The 26,300-nt window shown below is 42.4% G+C and overlaps 1 protein-coding gene across 1 annotated transcript in view; it reads left to right on the top strand.

The window, feature by feature from the left end:
- Positions 1 to 14,459: 14,459 nt before the first annotated feature.
- The window catches only part of LOC311103340 (sodium channel protein type 4 subunit alpha B-like), a gene marked incomplete at both ends in the record, with an annotated part of 29,866 nt that continues 18,025 nt past the window's right edge, over positions 14,460 to 26,300 (top strand). Inside the window, 6 exon segments of the mRNA XM_084144898.1 lie at positions 14,460 to 14,591; positions 14,810 to 14,947; positions 15,265 to 15,387; positions 15,390 to 15,400; positions 24,959 to 25,039; positions 25,322 to 25,450. Of these exon segments, the coding sequence (XP_084001024.1) occupies positions 14,460 to 14,591; positions 14,810 to 14,947; positions 15,265 to 15,387; positions 15,390 to 15,400; positions 24,959 to 25,039; positions 25,322 to 25,450 (614 nt within the window).

Below are 26,300 nucleotides of genomic sequence, written 5' to 3'. Positions count from 1 at the left end.
CATGACATAAGTATTTGATCACCTACCAACCAGTAAGAATTCCGTCTCTCACAGACCTGTTCGTTTTTCTTTAAGAAGCCCTCCTGTTCTCCACTCATTACCTGTATTAACTGCACCTGTTTGAACTCGTTACCTGTATAAAAGACAGCTGTCCACACACTCAATCAAACAGACTCCAACCTCTCCACAATGGCCAAGACCAGAGAGCTGTGTAAGGACATCAGGGATACAATTGGAGACCTGCACAAGGCTGGGATGGGCTACAGGACAATAGGCAAGCAGCTTGGTGAGAAGGCAACAACTGTTGGCGCAATTATTAGAAAATGGAAGAAGTTCAAGATGACGGTCAATCACCCTCGGTCTGGGGCTCCATGCAAGATCTCACCTCGTGGGGCATCAATGATCATGAGGAAGGTGAGGGATCAGCCCAGAACTACACGACAGGACCTGGTCAATGACCTGAAGAGAGCTGGGACCACAGTCTCAAAGAAAACCATTAGTAACGCACTACGCCGTCATGGATTAAAATCCTGCAGCGCACGCAAGGTCCCCCTGCTCAAGCCAGCGCATGTCCAGGCCCGTCTGAAGTTTGCCAATGACCATCTGGATGATCCAGAGGAGGAATGGGAGAAGGTCATGTGGTCTGATGAGACAAAAATAGAGCTTTTTGGTCTAAACTCCACTCACCGTGTTTGGAGGAAGAAGAAGGATGAGTACAACCCCAAGAACACCATCCCAACCGTGAAGCATGGAGGTGGAAACATCATTCTTTGGGGATGCTTTTCTGCAAAGGGGACAGGACGACTGCACCGTATTGAGGGGAGAATGGATGGGGCCATGTATCGCGAGATCTTGGCCAACAACCTCCTTCCCTCAGTAAGAGCATTGAAGATGGGTCGTGGCTGGGTCTTCCAGCATGACAACGACCCGAAACACACAGCCAGGGCAACTAAGGAGTGGCTCCGTAAGAAGCATCTCAAGGTCCTGGAGTGGCCTAGCCAGTCTCCAGACCTGAACCCAATAGAAAATATTTGGAGGGAGCTGAAAGTCCGTATTGCCCAGTGACAGCCCCGAAACCTGAAGGATCTGGAGAAGGTCTGTATGGAGGAGTGGGCCAAAATCCCTGCTGCAGTGTGTGCAAACCTGGTCAAGACCTACAGGAAACGTATGACCTCTGTAATTGCAAACAAAGGTTTCTGTACCAAATATTAAGTTCTGCTTTTCTGATGTATCAAATACTTATGTCATGCAATAAAATGCTAATTAATTACTTAAAAATCATGCAATGTGATTTTCTGGATTTTTGTTTTAGATTCCGTCTCTCACATTTGAAGTGTACCTATGATACAAATTACAGACCTCTACATGCTTTGTAAGTAGGAAAACCTGCAAAATCGGCAGTGTATCAAATACTTTTTCTCCCCACTGTATATATATATATATAAAAAAATATATAATAATGTATGTAAGTCGCTCTGGATAAGAGTGTCTGGTAAATGTAAAATGTAAATGTCTTGCCTACGCCTAGCGAACAGTTTTTTAAATTATATGACAAAAATAATATTCCATTTTATTTGGAATGGCAAGCCAGACAAAATTAAACGGGCCTATTTATATAATGAATATGAATTCAGAGGACAGAAATGATTAAATATTAAAGCATTAGACCTATCACTAAAAGCTTCAGTCATACAAAAGTTAGACTTAATTCCGAACTGGTTCTCTAGCAAATTAGTAAGATTGTCTCACCCCATGTTCAAGAAGGGCCTTTTTCCCTTTATTCAGATTACAACCTCTCACTTTCAGTTATTTGAAAAGGAAATAATCTCCCAAATATCACTATTTCTAAAACAAGCCATAGAAAGTTGGTTGCAATTTCAATTGAATCCTCCAGAAACGACAGAACAGATAATGCAACAAATATTGTAGTTATACTCAAATATACTAATTGATTAAAAAAACATTATTTTTTGAAAAAATGTTTTAAAAAGGTATAATCTTCGTAAATTATATCATAGGTAGGACTGGTGGAGTTATGTCGCACATGCAGCTAACAAAAACATATGGAAATGTCTGCTCTACCCAAAAATACAACCAAATAATTGCAGCATTACCGCAAAAATGGAAGAGGAAAGTGGAAGGGGGAAAAAGTAAGGAACTTGTCTGTCGGCCCTGCATTAAAGAACATAATTGGTTAAAGAAAATTGTGATAAATAAAAAAGTATACCAGTTTCATTTAAGGACCAAAGCATTGACAGCCATCCCATATAGATTGCAAAATAGTTGGGAAGAGATTTTTGACGTACCAATTCCATGACATATTGTTTATGAACTGATACGCAAAACGACTCCGGATTCAAAACTTTGAATTTTTCAATTTAAATTATTATACAAAATTCTTGCTACCAATAGAATTTTATTTATATGGGGGATACAATCTTCCCAGCTCTGCAGATTTTGCTGCGAAGAGACAGAATCATTAGATCATTTGTTTTGGTATTGTCCATTTGTAGCTTGTTTTAGGATTGCAATATTTACCTGGAGCTAACCCTGCAGATAGCACTACTGGGTGATCTGAAAAGTCATAGTCAATCAATCAATAATATAATGGTGTTAAGAGATAGATGGGAGGTGTTGAATGGAGTTGAAGGATGGGACTAATAACAACTAACAACAACTAATAACAACAAGATAACTCATGTAAAGCATAATGTGTCCATAATAAGTATAAAGGTTATAGGTTGAGAGCATTTGTGAAAGAGCACAGTTAGAAAGATATGGCATATAGAAGCAAACCGGATGGACATCATGAAAATGATCAGAGAGGTTGAGGGTAGAGGAAGTTCAGGAGTAAAAACAAACAAAATAGAATTATTGTAAAATTGACTGTGTCCATAAAATGTATATAGTATGTATAAGCTGGAAGTAGAGGCCTAAGCATTGTTGTTCACTAGTTTACTCCAATTAGGGAAGGGGTGGTGGGGTTGGAAAGTAATAAAGGGAAATATATTTCTTTAAAGGATATGTATATACAGCTCTGGAAAAAAGTAAGAGACCACTGCAAAATTATCAGTTTCTATGGTTTTACTATTTATAGGTACAGTGCTATGAAAAAGTATTTTGCCCCCTTTCTAATTTTCTCTACTTTTGCATATTTGTGATACTGAATGTTATCAGATCTTCAACCAAAACCTAATATTAGATAAAGGGAACATAAGTGAACAAATAACACAACAATTACATATTTATTTTATTTATTTCATAAACAAAGTTATGCAACACCCAATTCCCCTGTGTGAAAAAGTAATTGCCCCCTTACACTCAATAACTGGTTGTGCCACCTTTAGCTGCAATGACTCCAACCAAATGCTTCCTGTAGTTGTTGATCAGTCTCTCACGTCACTGTGGAGGAATTTTGGCCCACTCTTCCATGCAGAACTGATTTAACTCAGTGACGTGTGGGTTATCAAGCATGAACTTCTCGTTTCAAGTCCTGCCACAACATCTCAATTGGGATTAGGTCTGGACTTTGACTAGGCCATTCCAAAACTTCCAATTTGTTGCTTTTTAGCAATTTTCATGTAGACTTGATTGTGTGTTTTGGATCATTGTCTTGCTGCATGACCCAGCTGCGCTTCAGCTTCAGCACACAGACGGATGGTCTGACATTCTCCTGTAGAATTCTCTGATACAGAGCAGAATTCATGGTTCCTTCTATTAAGGCAAGTCGTCCAGGTCCTGAGGCAGCAAAGCATCCCCAAACCATCACACCACCACCACCATGCTTGACCTTTGGTATGATGTTCTTACTGTGGAATGCAGTGTTTGGTTTTCGCCAGGGAAAATGGGACCCATCTCGTCCAAAAGATGACCTTACTCCAGTCCTCTACGGTCCAATCCTTATGGTCTTTTGCAAACCTCAGCCTGGCTCTTCTTTGCTTCTCATTGATGAAGGGCTTTTTTCTAGCTTTGCACGACTTCAGCCCTGCCCCTAGGAGCCTGTTTCAAACCGTCCTTGCCGTGCACTTCACCCCAGCTGCCGTTTGCCATTCTTTTTGTAGGTCACTTGATGTCATCCTACGGTTGTTGAGTGACATTCGAATGAGTTGGCGGTCATCCCGGTCAGTAGAGAGTCGTTTTCGCCCTCTGCCGGTCTGTAGCTTTGTTGTCCCCAATGCCTGCTGCTTGATCTTGTTCTTATGAACCGCCATCTTTGAAATGTTAAGGATGGAAGCAACCTGACGCTCACTGTATCCCTCTGCCAGTAAAGCCAGAATTGAACCCTTCTTTTCCTCACTCAAAACGTTCCTTTTCAACTCTTTTGGCATGGTCAATAGTTATGTTTTGATTAATATTACTTTTGAGGTACTATTAGCACTGTTTTTGCCATCCAGCTGGTCCTATTGCAAGAGGATAGTGATGACTACAGCAGTGGTTTTTATACTTTTCCTCATTAAATAAGATTTGGTTCAGGTGATCACCTAATCAGTACCTAATTCAGTAGAATGACGTGTGCCTGTGTTGGAATTCAACAGACACTGGAATGGAATGTCTGTCATACATGTAGAGATGCTGATTTAAGAAAAATTTCCAGTGGTCTCTTAATTTTTGCAAATGTATATGAATTTATATGTATGTATATGTATGTGTATATGTATGTGCATGTATGTATATGTATATATATATTTGCGAGAAAAAAAACATATGGGGGATTGGAAGTGATGCAATATTAAAGCTGATCTACCCTTTAAAAAAAACATAGCTACTAGAACTAACGCGTTTGTAAACCCGCCACAATCATGCATTACAGTGTACAGCAAGCAGTTGAGCAGTTACACTGGCGGGCCCCGGTGGCAATAAATTAATAAAACCAAAAGCTTACCTTGACTTGGAAGAGTTCCAGTGTTGGATAGCCATAGCCAGCTAACTAACATAGCATCCCTCTCTGTTTGAACCGGGTGTTTGAGTAGGCTAAACTAGCTAGCTGCATTGCTAGCTAAGTAAGGAAAAGTGAAAGTAAATATACACTAGCAGTCAAAAGTTTAGACACACCTACTCATTCAACGGTTTTTCTTTATTTTTACTATTTTTGGTGTGGTAGGTGTGTCCAAACTTTCGACTGGTACTGTATATACACAATACATATATATAGCTTTCTCTCTCTCTCTTGCTTCACCTTAATTTTGGAAGACATGAATTTGTTCAAAACTGTTCAACTATTGTCTTTCTCTCTCTTTGAGTCAACTACTCACCAAATTGTATGCACTGCAGTGCTAGCTAGCTGTATCTTATGCTTTCAGTACTAGACATTCTCTGATCCTTTGATTGGGTGGACATGTCAGTTCATGCTTCAAGAGCTCTGATAGGTTGGAGGACGTCCTTCGGAAGTTGTCATAATTACTGCGTAAGTCTATTGAAGGGGGTGAGAACCATGAGCCTCCCAGGTTTTGTATAGAAGTCAATGTACCCAGAGGAGGACAGAAACGAGCTGTCCTCCAGCTAGACTATGGTGCTACCCTACAGAGTGCTGCTGAGGCTACTGTAGACCTTCATTGCAAAATAGTGTGTTTTAATCAATTATTTGGTGACATTAATATATTTTGTATATTTTTATCTAAAAGGGATAACTTTTTTAATTTTTCACTATTTTAATTTTTATTAAATTCACTGAGGAGGATGGTCCTCCCCTTCCTCCTCTGGGGAGCCTCCACTGATCCCAACCCACACCCAAATACCCTCACACCTATTATCAGACTCCCCTACTAGATGCAGTTGCAATCATAGTACTACAATTACTAAAACATGCAAAGCTCCTCAGACCATGGCAATTTGACTGCACCGTCATGGGCACCCTTCTATTTCTATGGGTGTAACATACCCCAAACGTTCAGTATTCCCTTTCAGTGTTAGTCCGTGTGGGAATAAGTATCTGGAGCAGAGCTGAGTTCAACATTTATAATGATGTAGCCATCGATACATGTTTTTTTGAACCTCTACCAGATGTCACAGCATGGTGAAAGGATTCTCAAGATGTCCTATATATGCTTACCTTAAGTTGCTGACACATAGGTATACTTAGATATGGTAGGAGACACAGAGTATGTGTAAGATGCTGCGTTTAATATGCAGTTGGCTTGGTTGCAGAGGTCATGAAACATGACATGAGGAACACTGTAGAGTAAGCAGACCAGACAAGCTGTGAGAAAGTTGTGGGCTGGGATCTTCAACCCTCTTCATAAACACTACACTGAGTATACCAAACATTAGGAACACCTTCCTAATATTGAGTTGCATCCCCCCTGTATATTTACTTTCAATTTGACTTACTTAGCTAGCAATGCAGCTAGCTAGTTTAGCCTACTCAAACACCCGGTTCAAACAGAGAGGGATGCTATGTTAGCTAGCTGGCTATGGCTATCCAACACTGGAACTCTTCCAAGTCAAGGTAAGCTTTTGGTTTTATTAATTTATTGCCACCGGGGCCCGCCGGTGTAACTGCTCAACTGCCCCCCCCCCCCTTTTGCCTTCAGAACAGCCTCAATTCGTTTTGGGCATAGACTCTACAAGGTGTTGAAAGTGTTCCACAGGGATGCTGGCCAATGTTGACTCCAATGCTTCCCACAGTTGTGTTAAGTTGGCTGGATGTCCTTTGGGTGGTGGACCATTCTTGATACACACAGGAAACTGTTGAGCTTGAAAGACCCATCAGTGTTGCAGTTCTTGACACAAACTGGTGTGCCTGGCACCTACTACCATACCCCGTTCAAAGGCACTTAAATATTTTGTCTTGCCCATTCACCCTCTGAATGGCACACATACACAATCCATGTCTCGAGGTTTAAAAATCCTTCTTTAACCTGTCTCCTCCCCTTCATCTACACTGATTTGAAATGGATTTAACAAGTGACATCAATAAGGGATCATAGCTTTCACCTGGATTCACGTGGTCAGTCTATGTCATGGAAAGAGCAGGTGTTCTTAATGTTTTGTATACTCAGTGTATATTAACAGTTAAATTAGCACAGAATCTGCACAGACCTATATCCATCCTGCCCTGCCTTTCGAAAGTATTCGAAAGCCAAGTTAACAAACAGATCATCGACCATTTCGAATACCACCGTACCTTCTCCGCTATGCAATCCGGTTTCCGAGCTGGTCACGGGTGCACTTCAGCCACGCTCAAGGTCCTAAACGATATTATAACCGCGATTGATAATAGACAGTACTGTGCAGCCGTCTTCATCGACCTGGCCAAGGCTTTCGACTCTGTCAACCACCGCATTCTTATTGGCAGACTAAATAGCCTTGGTTTCTCAAATGACTGCCTCGCCTGGTTCACCAACTACTTCTCAGATAGAGTTCAGTGTGTCAAATCGGAGGGCCTGTTGTCTGGACCTATGGCAGTCTCTATGGGGGTGCCACAGGGTTCAATTCTTGGGCCGACACTTTTCTCCGTGTATATCAATGATGTCGCTCTTGCTGCTGGTGACTCTCAGATCCACCTCTACGCAGACGACACCATTTTGTATACATCTGGCCCTTCATTGGACACTGTGTTAACAAACCTCCAAACGAGCTTCAATGCCATACAACAATCCTTCAGTAGCCTTCAACTGCTCTTAAACACTAGTAAAACTAAATGCATGCTTTTCAATCGAACGCTGCCAGCACCCGCCCACCCGACTAGAATCACCACTCTCGACGGGTCTGACCTAGAGTATGTGGACAACTACAAATATCTAGGTGTCTGGTTAGACTGTAAACTCAACTTCCAGACTCACATAAAGAATCTCCAATCCAAAGTTAAATCTAGAATCGGCTTCCTATTTCGCAACAAAGCCTCCTTCACTCATGCTGCCAAACATGCCCTCGTAAAACTGACTATCCTACCGATCCTTGACTTCGGCGATGTCATTTACAAAATAGCCTCCAACACTCTACTCAGCAAATTGGATGTAGTCTATCACAGTGCCATCCGTTTTGTCTCCAAAGCCCCATACACTACCCACCACTGTGACCTGTACGCTCTTGTTGGCTGGTCCTCACTACATGTTCGTCGTCAAACCCACTGGCTCCAGGCCATCTATAAATCACGGCTAGGCAAATCCCCGCCTTATCTTAGCTCATTGGTCACCATAGCAGCACCCACCCGTAGTCTGCGCTCCAGCAGGTATATCTCACTGGTCATTCCCAAAGCCAACACCTCCTTTGGCCGCCATTCCTTCCAGTTCTCTGCTGCCAATGACTGGAACGAATTGCAAAAATCTCTGAAGCTGGAGACTCTTATCTCCCTCAATAACTTTAAGCATCAGTTGTCAGAGCACCTTACCGATCACTGCACCTGTACACAGCCCATCTGAAATTAGCCCACCCAACTACCTCATCCCTATATTGTTATTTATTTTGCTCTTTTGCACCCCAGTATCTCTATTTGCACATAATCTCTTGCACATCTAGCATTCCAGTGTTAATACTATTGTAATTATTCTGCACTATAGCCTATTTATTGCCTTACCTCCATAACTTGCTACATTTGCACACACTGTATATATATTTTCTGTTGTATTTCGGACTTTATGTTTTTTTTTACCCCATATGTAACTCTGTGTTGTTTTTATTGCACTACTTTGCTTTATCTTGGCCAGGTCGCAGTTGTAAATGAGAACCTGTTCTCAACTGGCTTACCTGGTTAAATAAAGGTGAAATTAAAAAAATTAAAAAAAATAAAAATGTGTAACTCAGACTTCTGCGTAAATCATGCAAGGATGTCAAATAGACTTGCTCCAAAATTCGAGTTACATTCACAGATCTTGTGTTACGATTTGGCCATAAGAGATCTATCTTGCCCATATTTGTATTATTGTAACTAATATTTGTATTAATATAATATAATAATATAATATGCCATTTACACCTGTCCTGTCCTTGATGTGATGCTGGCCTCCTTGGAGTTTCACAACATTTGGTCAGTGAACAGGTGAGAACTGGTGTCTGATGCAGTGCCATTGTCTTCCACCCATACAGCCTCCAGCCCCCACATATCTGAAGATGACTCATCTCAGATGAATACCATCTGCAATATGCTGTCAGATATATAGCGTAAGGACATTTTGTAGTGTCAGAATATCTCCAAGACACAGGTTACATGGCCTACATCTGATTAAACAGCTTCTAAGATGAAATGTTCGCCATGATTAGTGAAAAAAAGGTGTCAGAGAGAGAGAGAGAGAGAAAGCAAAGACATGAATTAGGCTGTAGATAGCAAAACAATTGTATTTTGTATTAATGGCACTTACTGTATGTTGACCAATGGATGGAATTATATTTATTTTATTTAAATGTATTTAAACAGGGAAAACCCATTAAGACCAAGGCTTCTTTTAACAATCATACAAATTCACAATATTTACAATTCCAACGTGATAAAAAAATACAATATTTACAAGCAATTTAAGAAAAGTAACAAAACATGATCATGAAAAAGAAAGACATTCCTCAGGAAAAAAGTAATCAACCAGCCGTCTGAACTGCCCTAGAGGCACCAAAACATCCAGCTTTAGAGGGTTCTGGAGATCATTCCACAAGTAAGGTGCAAAAAAACTAAACGCAGATCTACCTAACTCAGTGGAGACCAAAGGGATCTCCAGAGTTAGCCATCACTGTGATCGTGTCTGGTGACTCGAATGTCTTTAATTTAACAATGAAGTCAGGTATGGCGGAAGTTTGCACAAGAGGGCTTTATAATCAAAAAAGAGAGCAGTCCATTGATCTACGAGACTTAAGAGAGGGCCAGCCTACTTTCTGATACAGAATGCATTGATGTATACTGAACCTATCGCCCATAATAAAGCTTAGTGCTCTACAGTGAGGGAAAAAAGTATTTGATCCCCTGCTGATTTTGTAGTTTGCCCACTGACAAAGACATGATCAGTCTATAATTTTAATGGTAGGTTTATTTTAACAGTGAGAGACAGAATAACAACAAAAAAATCCAGAAAAACCCATGTCAAAAATGTTATAAATTGATTTGCATTTTAATGAGGGAAATAAGTATTTGACCCCTCTGCAATCTCAGGAGGGATTTTGTTCCACTCCTCTTTCAGATCTTCTCCAAGTCATTAAGGTTTCGAGGCTGACGTTTGGCAACTCGAACCTTCAGCTCCCTCCACAGATTTTCTATGGGATTAAGGTCTGGAGACTGGCTAGGCCACTCCAGGACCTTAATGTGCTGCTTCTTGAGCCACTCCTTTGTTGCCTTGGCCGTGTGTTTTGGGTCATTATCATGCTGGAATACCCATCCACGACCCATTTTCAATGCCCTATTTGAGGGAAGGAGGTTCTCACCCAAGATTTGACGGTACATGGCCCCGTCCATCGTCCCTTTGATGTGGTGAAGTTGTCCTGTCCCCTTATCAGAAAAACACCCCCAAAGCATAATGTTTCCACCTCCATGTTTGACGGTGGGGATGGTGTTCTTGGGTTCATAGGCAGCATTCATCCTCCTCCAAACACGGCGAGTTGAGTTGATGCCAAAGAGCTCGATTTTGGTCTCATCTGACCACAACACTTTCACCCAGTTCTCCTCTGAATCATTCAGATGTTCATTGGCAAACTTCAGACGGCCCTGTATATGTGCTTTCTTGAGCAGGGGGACCTTGCGGGCGCTGCAGGATATCCGTCCTTCACGGCGTAGTGTGTTACCAATTGTTTTCTTGGTGACTATGGTCCCAGCTGCCTTGAGATCATTGACAAGATCCTCCCGTGTAGTTCTGGGCTGATTCCTCACCGTTCTCATGATCATTGCAACTCCACGAGGTGAGATCTTGCATGGAGCCCCAGGCCGAGGGAGATTGACAGTCTTTTGTGTTTCTTCCATTTGCGAATAATCGCACCAACTGTTGTCATCTTCTCACCAAGCTGCTTGGCGATGGTCTTGTAGCCCATTCCAGCCTTGTGTAGGTCTACAATCTTGTCCCTGACATCCTTGGAGAGCTCTTTGGTCTTGGCCATGGTGGAGAGTTTGGAATCTGATTGATTGATTGCTTCTGTGGACAGGTGTCTTTTATACAGGTAACAAACTGAGATTAGGAGCACTCCCTTTAAGAGTGTGCTCCTAATCTCAGCTCATTACCTGTATAAAAGACACCTGGGAGCCAGAAATCTTTCTGATTGAGAGGGGGTCAAAAGTACTTATTTCCCTCATTAAAATGCAAATCAATTTATAACATTTTTTACATGCGATTTTCTGGATTTTGTTGTTGTTATTCTGTCTCTCACTGTTCAAATAAACCTACCATTAAAATTATAGACTGATCATTTCTTCGTCAGTGGGCAAACGTACAAAATCAACAGGGGATCAAATACTTTTTTCCCTCACTGTATGATAAACTACGTCCAATGGTTTCAAATAAATGATATCACTACAGTCTGAAGCCGGAATGAATGTTGACTGAATGATTTGTTTCCTGCTATTTAAAGGCATGCCCTATTCCTATAAAGGAAGCCCATTTTAATTCTTAACTTCTTAACTAACAATAACAATATGTTAGATAACAAGTCTTCCCCTTTCCAGTAGCATGCTGAGGAGAATAAGGAATGTTCTGTATGTTTTCCTGATTAGGCAATGTCCAGTAACTTCTGGGAAGTCTCAGGCCCATCAATATTTCTGGATTTGTTTTCCTCTGTCCTTGCATCCATAATGAGTCAGGACCTTGACCAGTGGCATTGGGGGATTAAGGAATGCCTGGATATCCCAGAAAGCCACAACAAAGAGGCCGCTAAAGAAAGGGCACTCTTGACATGTTCTGTTGCAGAGGGACACAATCTTATTATTAAGGTTTTCTGCAAAGACTTGGAGCTTTTAACCTCACACAATTGTTATCATCGTAACATGCTTGCTGGTAAATAGATTGGGGCAGATAATCAAATGATCAGTCTGTAGTCTAAAGATTATACATAAAAGAAATATTCGAATAATGATGTAGAACAAGCACATCATCAGCCATTATAGCTATGCAAACTGCATCAAATAATTAGCTGACTGATTTAACTCATCGAGGCAATTCTTCAGGTCCAATAGTGTTGCAATTCCGATCTCCGATCCTCCTGTAATCCAAAGCTGAGTTTGGCGCAGGGCAGGCTTTTACACAGAGCACAGCCCTTGTGTGGATAGAGTCACGTCCTTGTGAAGCCGATAGGGAGTATTGGGACGGTCCATGTAAGGACAAAATCACTGTCCTCGAGTCGTGGACAATATGGGACAGTCTGACAGCACTGCAATTAGGTCTCATACAGTCACCTCGAAGTGCTGCGGTCGTGAACATGTAGTTTCCTTGAACTAGAAAATATTGACATTTCATACACATTTTGTTGCCATGTCCAATAAGTATTGCAGCTGCAATTAACAGAAATAGTACTTGTAGTAATACACATTAAAGACAACTTAACTAGCCATAATATAGGAAGCTTTCTGCAACAATTCACTATTTACATTCTAGACTGTGTCTGTTCAGTGACTTGAATGTAACCCAGTGATCCACTGGCCTTAATTTCTCTAAGAACTATCCATCATGAAGTGGCTCCCTTCAGTAGAACAATGTCCTTGTGCCCCTGCTACGACACATCCATGGGTAAAATGGGTAGAGGACTTGGACTATGGGGGCGGGCGTGCAACAAGAATAATGGGAACTTTGTTCGACCCGCATGAGGCTGGAGAACTTTCATCTTAATCCAGCAAAATGTCCAGCAGTCTAAAAGGGACTGCCAGCAAAGGGGTTCGTTCAGAACTGGTCTATGTGTACAGAAAGGCACGGCCATAGTGTGGAAGGATAGCGGAGGGCTCTGCAATCATGCCGACCCGAAAGATAACACTACTGGAAGCCTGGGAGAGGCACAGGACCTTTCGGAGGAAGAAAGCTAAAGACCTGAAAATATGTCCTCGTCTACTGTAAGTGGATATACACCTTTAAGGAGGGTGGCGATTGGGGTTCACAGTCTCAATGTTAGGTATCTAGTTGTGAGGTAGAAGTTCTCTGTTTGTCCTTAAAGATGTGATGGTAGTCAGTGCTCAATTATCAACATGGTTGGTACACTCAGAAAATAACTTTAATAAAATAAAATATAATTCAATTGTTAATAATATCCTAAATTGAATGGACCACATTGGTGGTTGTATGCAAGAGGGAATTGGTTTGATTGTTTCAGCCAGAGTCGACAGGTTTTGTTGTGCTAAGTAACATTTTATCTACATACATACTATTGTGATGATTTTATCCTGGATTTTGTCAATATTTTGTGATGAGTACAGCAAAGCAGATCTTCAACGCATTATTTTACAACCTTTAACACATTATTTTAGAGTCTTATTGCAACTGGAAGTTTTGAGAAATTATATGATACAAATGTGTATTTCCTTGTATTATCAACTGGAACACAGTTTTTAATTTTTTTAAATGTGTTGTTCAGTAACCCAGCGTGAGACAGCTGGTTAGTGTGTGTGTGTGTGTGTGTGTGTGCACGTCTGTGTTTGTGCGTGCATGCACGCCTGTGGAGCAACCAGCCACACTTCCTTGGTATGGTCAAAATAGTATTATTTATAAGTCCTCTTGTCATTGGAAAGGAGTTTCCATTGACAAAAGAGGAAGGGGATTCTGTAAAGTGGTTTCAAGTGTAAGGGTTGGCGTGAGGTGTGACCCAGGTGAGGTGCAGGATATACAGTAGGCAGTAGGCAGAGATGGTGAAAACAAGGATCTTTACTGGTGGTCCCGAAGCCAGGATACAAAACAACGGACTTAACACCATAAAAGAAAGGTGGAGCAAATAAGTCTCCAAAAACAGGCTGACAGCCAAAATACGAAATAGTAACTACGACTGAAATAATAAAGAAACAGGGAGAACACTTCTCGAGTACCTGTACATACTTCTCCGATCAGACACTGATTAGTACTGCTGAGCATAGAGAAACAAGCAGAGAAAACAGAGCAAGGGAACACAGGGAAGTGAGGGCATAAATACACAGGTGAACAGGTAGACACAGGTGACACCAATAGGATAATGATTTGTCCAGACTGTGAGTGAGGAGGTGCATAAGGTTGTCGGAGGATGACACCTAGTGGGTCGCTACGGAACTGCGACCCCATCCTGTAACATTCAAGGCTACGGATTCTTGTGCAAAGTACAGATGAAGGCATGACTGCTCAAAACACAGAAAAGGACCCACATTTCAGCTGAAGCTCCTCACCTAGTCTTTTCTCTGTGTCCCTGCCCCTCTCCATGAAATACCCTTATGAAACAATATGCTAAAACACATTGTTTTAAATAATGCGTTTTAAATATGTATTTTTTCAACTTCCATTTTCGTACCTAATATCTTTTCATCTTGCTGATCCATCCCTCCAACTCACAGCCCACTGCTGAGAGACCCCGGTGTGGTTGCATCTCTCGCCCAGCAGAATGCCAAGATGGTCGCCCTGCTCCCTCCCACAGGCACCGAAGTGTTCCGCCGCTTCACCCTTGAGTCGCTGGCGGAGATCGAGAGGCGGATGGCAGAGGAAGCAGAGGAGCAGGAGAGAAAAAAGGCCCTGAACATTGAGGTACATTTAACACTTTAGTCATTTAGCAGACACTTATCCAGATTCCAGAGTGACTTTACAATCAGTGGATTCAGATAAGGTAGTTAAAACGACCACATATCACAGTCAAGCCATTGCAAGTAAAACTTTCTTTAAAAATAGCTGCTATCCGCAAAATCAGTGCTAGTAAGAAATGGTAAAGTGTTAGTAATCATGTTTTTTTTGTTACCTTTTCGGAGGTGGCAGAGGAGGACCTGCCAAAGCCTGCTGTCGACCTGGAGGCCGGCAAGGCCCTGCCGTTCATCTACGGAGACCCGCCACCTGAGCTGTTCAACACGCCCCTGGAGGAACTGGATCCTTTCTACAAATCACACAAAGTGAGCACTGCAGCCCCCGTCCCTTAGTAGCCTGAAGACTGAGTGTCCACATAACCAGACATTGTCACAAAGTCATTTCCTTTACAATAAGATCAAATCAGATGTGTATTTTGACAGACTTACACATTCCAAATAATATTATTATATATCTTACGTTATTATTCAGAGGGTAAATGCCCTCTGATTACAACAATAACTGATGTATCATGATGATTCATGCAAACTCTATTTTGCTAATATCCTTGAGACAAACATGAATACGTTCAGTTAAAGTAAAGATCATATTTCTTTACTAATCTTTACTTCTTGTTTTTCAGACCTTTATTGTCATCACCAAAGGGAAGACAATCTTCAGGTTCAATGCTGAGCCTGCCTGCTACATTCTGACACCCTTCAGTATTCTCAGGAGAGGATCCATCAAAATTCTCATACATTCATATCCTTTCATTACAAGTATCACACTGACCTACATGATAAATAAATACAACTTGAATCAAATCAAATGTTATTGGTCACATATACGTGTTTAGCAGATGTTATTGCGGGTGTAGCAAAATGCTTGTGTTTCTAGCTCTGACAATGCAGTAATATCTAACAAGTAATATCTAACAGTTTCACAACATATACCCAACACACTCAAATCTAAGTAAAGCAATGGAGTTAAGAATATATAAATAAATATATGGACGAGTAATGTCAGAGTGGCATAGACTAGAATACTATATACATATGAGATGAGTAATACAAGATATGTAAACATTATTAAAGTGACGAGTGTTCCATTTACGGGTTCGATCCCCGGGACCACCCATACGTAAAAATGTATGCGCACATGACTTTAAGTCGCTTTGGATAAAAGCGTCTGCTAAATGGCATATTATTATTATATAATTAAAGTGGCCAGTGATTTCAAATCTATCTATATAGGCAGCAGCCTCTATTGTGCTAATGAAGGCGATTTAACAGTCTGATGGCCTTGAGATAGAAGCTGTTTTTCAGTCTCTCGGTCCCAGCTTTGATGCACCTGTACTGACCTCGCCTTCTGGATGATAACGGGGTGAACAGGCAGTGGCTCGGGTGGTTGTTACCTTGATGATCTCTTTGGCCTTCCTGTGACATTGGGTGCTGTAGGTGTCCTGGAGGGCTGGTAGTTTGCCCCTGGTGGTGCGTTGGCCAGACCGCACCACCCTCTGGAGAGCCCTGTGGTTGAAGAGGATCCTGCTGCATGTTCAGAGTCCAAGAAGTGTGCTAGTATAGTGTGTGTGTGCGCGTGTGCGCGAGTGATTGCATGTGTACTAAGGTGTGGAGAATCAGAGCAGGTGGTCAGTCCAGTTCAAGTGTTCAGCAGTCTGATGGCTTGTAGATAGAAACTGTCTCTGAGCCTGTTGGTATCAGACCTCATGCTCCAATACAGTCTGATGGCTTGTAGATAGAAACTGTCTCTGAGCCTGTTGGTATCAGACCTCATGCTCCGATACCATGTACCCAACAGTAAGGGAGTGAACAGCTCATGGCTGGGGTGTGTGGGGTCCTTGATGATGTTTTTGGCCTTCCTCATCACCGTTTTGAGTAGATGTGCTGGATGGGTGGGAGCACGGTCTCAGTACTGGGCCATCTTCACTACCTGCTGGAGGGCCTTGCAGCCATGGATGGAGCAATACCCATACCAGGCCGTGATGCAACCGGTCAGGATGCTCTCGATGGTGCATCAGTAGTATTTGAAGAGGACCCGTGGTGGCATTGCGAATTTCTTCAGCCACCTTAGGAAGTAGAGACACTGTTGCGCCCTCTTGACAAGAGTGGTGGTGTTGTTGGTCCATGTCATGTCTTTGGTGATGTGGACGCTGAGGAACTTAAAACTGCTGAGTCTCTCTACTGCAGTCCTGTTGATGTGGATCGGGCATGTTCCCTCCTCTGCTTCCTGAAGTCAACAATGCCAGTTCACTTACCTCCTCCCTATAGGCTGAATCGTCGTTGTTGGTTATCAGGCCTTGATGATGGAGTTGGTGTCGAGCAAAGCCACGTAGTCGTGGGTGAACAGGGTGTACAGCAGAGGGCTGAGGACACACCCCTGGGGAATCCCTGTGTTAAGAGTCATTGTGGATGAGGTATTGTTGCCAACCCTCACAGCCTGTGGTCTGCCCGTCAGGAAGTCCAGCATCCAGTTGCAGAAGGTGGTGTCCAGACCCAGGGCTCTGAGCTTGGTGTCGAGCTTGGAGGGAACAATAGTGTTGAATGCTGAACTGCAGTCAATGAACAGCATCCTCACATAGGTGTTCCTTTTGTTCAGATGTGTTACGGACTTGTGAATAGTGATGGAAATGGCATCTTCTGTGGATCTTTTGGAGCGATAGGCAAATTGAAGTGGGTCCAGTGTGCCTGGCATGCTGGCCTTGATGTAGGCCATGACCAGCCTCTCGAAGCACTTCATGACAACCGGGGTGAGTGCGATGGGGCGATAGTCATTTGGGCATGTCACCTTGTTTTTCTTGGGCACTGGGACGATGGTGGTCTCCTTGAAGCAGGTGGGGACTACAGCCTGGGACAGGGACAGGTTGAAGATGTCAGAGAAGACCCCCGCCAGCTGGTCAGCACACACTCTGAGGATGCTGCCAGGGATGCCATCTGGGCCGGCAGCTTTGTGAGTATTCATTCTTTTGAGAGTTTTCCTCACGTCAGCCTCGGAGAGCTAAAGCACCTGGTCGTCCGAAGCAGCTAGATTCTTCCTGGATGGCTCGGTATTGTCTGCCTCGAAGCGAGCATAGAATGTGTTAAGCTCGTCTGGGAGGGAGGCTTCGTTGGGGAACCACACAGCTAGTCCGTGATAGTCTAGTCCTTGCCACATGTATCGCGAGCCTGAGTTGTCCAACATCAATTAAAGTTTGAGTCTGTATTGTCTTTTTGCTTCCCTAATGGATTTGCGGAGCTCGTACCTGTTTACCTTGTACATGTCGTAAGCCACAGAGTCATCTGGGTTTGTTCTGCTGACATTGAATGCTGCAGTACGGGCTCTCAGCATGGTACAGATATCTCAGTTCATTCAGGGTTTTTGGTTGGGGTATGTCCGGATTGTTGTTGTGGGTACAACATCATCAACACATTTCCTAATGAAGACTGTGACTGATTATGTATATTCCTCAATGTCAATGGATGAGTCCTGAGTGGATGAATCTTTGAACATATTCCAATCAGTATTCTCAAAACAGTCCTGCAGCATTGAGTCTGCCTCCTCTGTCCAGCGCCTCACTATTCTCTGTGTTGATGTCTCCCGCTTGAAATGTTGCTTGTAGATCAGGGAGTAGGAACAGAGAGATGTGATCTGATTGGCCGTAACATTTTTGTAATGTTACCCGTAATGTTCCCCTAATGTTTGAGTGTCCAGTTTTCCGTTAGTTAGGGTAACATTCAATTTATGTTAGCAAAAACCTTCTGAGAACCTTTTTAGCATATTTTGGTGGTAAAGTTAGGAGAACATTCCCTTAATGTCAAACAGAACTTATCTAAAACGTGGTTACAGAATATGCTACATTAATGTTCTAGATGTTTTCTATGGGATGTTGCAAGAACATTCATGTGTCCAGTTTTTCTAGGGTGACCTTACCTGTCACCCTAGACCCACTTCAATTTGCTTACCACCCCAATAGGTCCACAGACTATGCAATCGCCATCCCACTGCACACTGCACTATACCATCTGGACAAGAGGAATACCTATGTAAGAATGCTGTTCATTGACTATAGCTCAGCATTCAACACCATAGTACCCTCCAAGCTCATCATCAAGCTTGAGGCCCTGGGTCTCAACCCCGCCCTGTGCAATTGGGTCCTGGTCTTCCTGATGGGCCGCCCCCAGGTGGTGAAGGTAGGAAACAACATCTCCACTTCGCTGATCCTCAACACTGGGGCCCCACAAGAGTGTGTGCTCAGCCCCCTCCTGTACTCCCTATTCACCCATGACTGCGTAGCCATGCATGCCTCCAACTCAATCATCAAGTTTGCAGATGACACAACAGTAGTAGGCTTGATTACCAACAACGAGGGCTCTCGGAGTGTTGTGTCAGGAAAATAACCTCTCACTCAACGTAAAAAAAAACAAAGGAGATGATCGTGGACTTCAGGAAACAGCAAATGGAGTACCCCCCTAGCCACATCGACGGGACAGCAGTGGAGAAGGTAGAAAGTTTTAAGTTCCTCAGCGTACATATCACTGACAAACTGAAATGGTCCACCCACACAGACAGTGTGGTGAAGAAGGCGCAACCTCAGGAGGCTGAAGACATTTTGCCTCTCACCTAAAACCCTCAAAAACGTTTACAGATGCACAATTGAGAGCATCCTGTCGGGCTGTATCACCGCCTGGTACAGCAAATGCACCGCCCACAACCGCAGTGCTCTCCAGAGCGTGGTGCGGTCTGCACAACGCATCACCGGGGGAAAACTACGTTCCCTCCAGGACATCTACAGCATCCGATGTCACAGGAAGGCCAAAAAGATAATCAAGCACAAATACCACCCGAGCCACGGCCTGTTCACCCCGTTATCATCCAGAAGGCGAGGTCAGTACAGGTGCATCAAAGCTGGGACCGAGAGACTGGAAAACAGCTTCTATCTCAAGGCCATCAGACTGTTAAACAGCCATCACTAGCACAGAGAGGCTGCTGCCTACATACAGACTTGAACATCACTGGCCACTTTAATAAATGGAACACTAGTCACTTTAATAATGCCACTTTAATATTGTTTACATACAGTTGAAGTCAGAAGTTTACATACACTTAGGTTGGAGTCATTAGAACTTGTTTTTCAACCACTCCACACATTTCTTGTTAACAAACTATAGTTTTGGCAAGTCAGTTAGGACATCTACTTTGTACATGACACAAGTAATTTTTCCAACAATTGTTTACAGACAGATTATTTCACTTATAATTCACTGTATCACAATTCAAGTGGGTCAGAAGTTTACATACACTAAGTTGACTCTGCCGTTAAACAGCTTGGAAAATTCCAGAAAATGATGTCATGGGTTTAGAAGCTTCTGATAGGCTAATTGACATCATTTGAGTCAATTGGAGGTGTACCTGTGGATGTATTTCAAGGCCTACCTTCAAACTCAGTGCCTCTTTGCTTGACATCATGGCAAAATCAAAAGAAATCAGCCAAGACCTCAGAAAAGAAATTGCAGACCTCCACAAGTCTGGTTCATCCTTGGGAGCAATTTCCAAACGCCTGAAGGTACCACGTTCATCTGTACAAACAATAGTACGCAAGTATAAATACCATGGGTCCACGCAGCCGTCATACCGCTCAGGAAGGAGATGCGTTCTGTCTCCTAGAGATGAATGTACTTTGGTGCGAAAAGTGCAAATCAATCCCAGAACAACAGCAAAGGACCTTGTGAAGATGCTGGAGGAAACAGGTACAAAAATATCTATATCCACAGTAAAACGAGTCCTATATCGACATAACCTGAAAGGCCGCTCAGCAAGGAAGAAGCCACTGCTCCAAAACCGCCATCAAAAAACCAGACTACGGTTTGCAACTGCACATGGAGACAAAGATTGTACTTTTTGGAGAATTTACCTCTGGTCTGATGAAGCAGAAATAGAACTGTTTGGCCATAATGACCATCGTTATGTTTGGAGGAAAAATGGGAGCTTGCAAGCCGAAGAACACCATCCCAACCGTGAAGCACAGGGGTGACAGCATGATGCTGTGGGGGTGCTTTGCTGCAGGAGGGACTGGTGCATTTCACAAAATAGATGGCATCATGAGGAAGGAAAATTATGTGGATATATTGAAGCAACATCTCAAGACATCAGTCAGGAAGTTAAAGCTTGGTCGCAAATGGGTCTTCCAAATGGACAATGACCCCAAGCATTCTTCCAAAGTTGTGGCAAAATGGCTTAAGGACAACAAAGTCAAGGTATTGGAGTGGCCATCACAAAGCCCTGACCTTAATCCTATAGAAAATGTGTGGGCAGAATTGAAAAATCGTGTGCGAGCAAGGAGGCCTACAAACCTGACTCAGTTACACCAACTCTGTCAAGAGGAATGGGCCAAAATTCACCCAACTTATTGTGGGAAGCTTGTGGAAGGCTTCCCGAAACATTTGACCCAAGTTAAACAATTTAAAGGCAATGCTACCAAATAAGAATTGAGTGTATGTAAACTTCTGACCCACTGGGAGTGTGATGAAAGAAATAAAACCTGAAATAAATAATTCTCTCTACTATTATTCTGACATTTCACATTCTTAAAATAAAGTGGTGATCCTAACTGACCTAAGACAGGGACTTTTTACTAGGATTAAATGTCAGGAATTGTGAAAAACAGAGTTTAAATGTATTTGGCTAAGGTGTATGTAAACTTCCGACTTCAACTGTATCTTGCATTACCCATCTCATATGTATATACTGTATTCTATACTATCTATTGCATCTTAGCCAATGCCACTCTGATAATGATAATGACATTGCTCATCCATATATTTATATATTCTTATTCCATTCCTTTACTTAGATTGTGTGTCAGTCCTAGCTTGCTATTATGAAAATCGAATTCAGCAATGCCAATAATGAATTCATCAATGCCAATAATGTTTTCTATTCTACTTTTGCTTTCAAAAGCAGCTCAAACATAGAACATGTAAGAATGAACTATAGCCATTGAATTCTACTGTGCAAATATACTGTGTGTAATAGGGAAATAATGCACGCTCTAGAATGCCCTTTCAAGCCAATCAGAATTGAACAATGCCATGGTATAAACAATATTAATGTTCTAGACACGTTTCATGGGAATGTTGCAAGAACATTTCTGTGTATCAGTTGTCAGGACGTCGCCTGATGGTCCCAAAGAAACGTTCTCCCCCCCCAAAAAAAAACATTACACCTTAATGTTGCCAAGCCCATCAAATCAAATCAAATCTTATTGGTCACATACTGTACACATATTTAGCAGATGTTATTGTGGGTATTGCGATCCATACACACACACACAGTGCTTTTAACATACAGTGTTTCCTACTTACATATTTGACACACATGGATGCTGGCCCATGTTGACTCCAATGCTTCCCAAAGCTGTCCCACAGTGTCTAGTTGGCTGGATGTCCGTTGGGTGGTGGACTTTTCTTGATACACACAGGAAACTGTTGAGCATGAAAAACCCAGTGGCGTTGCAGTTCTTGACACAAACCGGTTGCCTGGCACCTACTACCATACCTTGTTCAAAGTCACTTAAATATTTTGTCTTGGCCATTCACTCTCTGAATGGCACACATACACAATCCATGTTGCAATTGTCAAGGCTTAAAATCATTTTTTAACCTGTCTCCTCCCCTTCATCTACACTGATTGAAAGGGATTTAACTAGTGACATCAATAAGTGATCATAGCTTTCACCTGGTCAGTCTATGTCATGGAAAGAGCAGATGTCCTTAATGTTTTGTACACTCAGTGTATACAGTAATTATTATTCAACATGTCCTCACCTGGAATTTGAATTCACAACCTCATGGTTCAAGGCATTCAGATCTTCCTGCTACGCCATCATGTCTGTGTCAGTTATCAGTTAATTGGACTTTTCTCTCATCATTGATTTGATTGACTTATTTCAACAATTGAAGGGCTTTCTGTATAGTTGTCTGGTGTTGGTGCGGCATATTAACCTGTTTTAAGGATACTCCTGAATCACTATGATCAATTAAAGTTTTTCTTGAGTGTACTTTTAACAGAGCTGAGATTTACTCCAAAGTGCATTCACCCTATTGCTTACATATATTAAGTTATTTCAGATCTACATAAGTGCCTAGGGAGAAGGGGTTAGGGTTTCTTCTGGACAGGGCCTAACTATACTGGCCCAATAAGCACATTCCCTAGAGATATCCCTAACTGGGACAGTGGTTAGGATGTTTGTCATTGGTGCTGGTGGCTTGGGTTAGAGACATGCTAGGTGAGTCACCCTACTCACACATCCTTAGCAATATACAGTGGGGAGAACAAGTATTTGATACACTGCCGATTTTGCAGGTTTTCCTACTTACAAAGCATGTAGAGGTCTGTAATTTTTTATCATAGGTACACTTCAGCTGTGAGAGACAGAATCTAAAACAAAAATCCAGAAAATGACATTGTATGATTTTTAAGTAATTAATTTGCATTTTATTGCATGACATAAGTATTTGATACATCAGAAAAGCAGAACTTAATATTTGGTACAGAAACCTTTGTTTGCAATTACAGAGATCATACGTTTCCTGTAGGTCTTGACCAGGTTTGCACACACTGCAGCAGGGATTTTGGCCCACTCCTCCATACAGACCTTCTCCAGATCCTTCAGGTTTTGGGGCTGTCGCTGGGCAATACGGACTTTCAGCTCCCTCCAAAGATTTTCTATTGGGTTCAGGTCTGGAGACTGGCTAGGCCACTCCAGGACCTTGAGATGCTTCTTAGAGAGCCACTCCTTAGTTGCCCTGGCTGTGTGTTTCGGGTCGTTGTCATGCTGGAAGACCCAGCCACGACCCATCTTCAATGCTCTTACTGAGGGAAGGAGGTTGTTGGCCAAGATCTCGCAATACATGGCCCCATCCATCCTCCCCTCAATACGGTGCAGTCGTCCTGTCCCCTTTGCAGAAAAGCATCCCCAAAGAATGATGTTTCCACCTCCATGCTTCACGGTTGGGATGGTGTTCTTGGGGTTGTACTCATCCTTCTTCTTCCTCCAAACACGGCAAGTGGAGTTTAGACCAAAAAGCTATATTTTTGTCTCATCAGACCACATGACGTTCTCCCATTCCTCCTCTGGATCATCCAGATGGTCATTGGCAAACTTCAGACAGGCCTGGACATGCGCTGGCTTGAGCAGGGGGACCTTGCGTGCGCTGCAGGATTTTAATCCATGACGGCGTAGTGTGTTACTAATGGTTTTCTTTGAGACTGTGGTCCCAGCTCTCTTCAGGTCATTGACCAGGTCCTGCCGTGTAGTTCTGGGCTGATCCCTCACCTTCCTCATGATCATTGATGCCCCACGAGGTGAGATCTTGCATGGAGCCCCAGACCGAGGATGATTGACCGTCATCTTGAACTTCTTCCATTTTCTAATAATTGCGCTAACAGTTGTTGCCTTCTCACCAAGCTGCTTGCCTATTGTCCTGTAGCCCATCCCAGCCTTGTGCAGGTCTACAATTGTATCCCTGATGTCCTTACACAGCTCTCTGGTCTTGGCCATTGTGGAGAGGTTGTAGTCTGTTTGATTGAGTGTGTGGACAGGTGTCTTTTATACAGGTAACGAGTTCAAACAGGTGCAGTTATTACAGGTAATGAGTGGAGAACAGGAGGGCTTCTTAAAGAAAAACTAACAGGTCTGTGAGAGCCGGAATTCTTACTGGTTGGTAGGTGATCAAATACTTATGTCATGCAAAAAAATTCAAATTAATTACTTAAAAATCATACAATGTGATTTTCTGGATTTTTGTTTTAGATTCTGTCTCTCACAGTTGAAGTGTACCTATGATAAAAATGACAGACCTCTACATGCTTTGTAAGTAGGAAAACCTGCAAAATCGGCAGTGTATCAAATACTTGTTCTCCCCACTGTATGTTAATGTCATTATTTGGCAACAGTTACAACACTCCTAACTGATCTAATTAAAATGAGTTTTAGCATCAGAAACTCCAGGTCGGGTGAACAGGAGCTCGAGATGTTTTACATTTCGGTACACCAGGAGTTGTTGATGAGGAAATATACCCCCCCCCCCTACTCTTATCAGAAGCCGCCGTTTGATCCATACGGAAAATGGTGGTGATTTTATAATGTGGTTTTATAATAATTTTATAATAAAGTATGTCGTCCATTAGCAACAACTGATTACTAGATTCATATGAATCAGAAGTTATAAATAAAATAAAAATTGTTATTAAAAAATTGACTAAATCAATTGGTCCATAGAATTAGATTTGAGTACTATTGTAACTCCATGTTATTTCCTTAATGTGGGTACATTATTTAGCATGTTCATCATGTTAACAATCATGTCCAACTGTGTGTTTATGACGATGAGTGACCCTCCGGCATGGAGTAAAACTGTTGAGTAAGTTTCAAACCTACATAGGAGATGATTAATGTTTTGTGAAAACTATATTGGCTGCATCAGCATCCCATGTCTTTTCAAGCCAATACTTACATTTTGGGGTGGGGGCACTTAAAAAAAGTTTAAATTATCATATAAATATCTGTATTCTTTTTAAAATTTAATTTTTTTTAATTTAAAAGATTGGTCATAACATTATTGAGAGTGATTTTGACCACTACAAAGTTTCACCAAAAGCTATTTTATAAAGTTTCTCTCTCTTCCCCTCTTTTTGTATTGCAGATATGTTTTCACTGGTATCTATACCTTTGAGGCAACAATAAAAGTGTTTTCCAGAGGCTTCTGTGTTGGAGATTTCACATTCCTTCGAGATCCATGGAACTGGCTGGATTTCATGGTGATCAGCATGGCGTGAGTAATGGGAGAGTGATGGCCGTCAGTCATCAGCGCAGTACCATACAGGGGCAGGTGTTAGAGTGTGTGTGTATTTGTGTGTGTCTGTGTGCATGAGTGAAGGAGTAAGGTCAAAGGTCAGGAAGGTCAAAGGACATCTCCAAAGGCTTGATGAGTTTGACCATGGCCTTGTCTGCTTCCTTACCTCTCCTCCCCCCAGGTCCCAGCACCCCCTGTACTCTCTCTCTCTCTCTCTCTCTCTCTCTCTCTCTCTCTCTCTCTCTCTCTCTCTCTCTCTCTCTCTCTCTCTCTCTCTCTCTCTCTCTCTCTCTCTCTCTCTCTCTCTCTCTCGCTCTATCTATCTCTCCATCCCTCTCCCTCTCTCTCTCTCTATCTCTCCATCCCTCTCCCTCTCTCTCTCTCTCACTCTTTCTCTCTCCATAATGACCTTCTACACCACTTGCCTTGCTTCATCATGGAGCCTCATTGAATGAAAATATTTATCCACTTGCAAAGGAGGGTCACACACCACACTCCGGGTCTATTTATAGGGGCTCACCTCCTCCCCAGGCTTTCTTTGTCCCAGTACCAAGTGGCTGAAGGTCTGTGGCGCTACAAGGTGCTGCACTATGACTTATGAGGGGCAGATACTGTACCGTATATGGCCCTGGAGCCCCCGATGAAAAGTAACACCATACAGTTCATATAGCTAGTTTCAATCATGTAAATATAAGATTCAGATATTTGAGATACATCTAAGTGGGTTAAGGATCCTACTATCAAAATCAGAAACAGAGTTTGTTTCTGTGGAGCCCAATGTGATCTACTTTCTTTCAAATGTATTTTTGTACGTGTCATCCTTCATCAA

This window comes from Coregonus lavaretus (genome assembly GCF_964263955.1).
Source record: "Coregonus lavaretus genome assembly, chromosome: 28".
Lineage (NCBI taxonomy): Eukaryota > Metazoa > Chordata > Actinopteri > Salmoniformes > Salmonidae > Coregonus > Coregonus lavaretus.
Note: the sequence above shows the minus strand (reverse complement) of the source record. Positions and strands in the feature narration are given on the sequence as shown.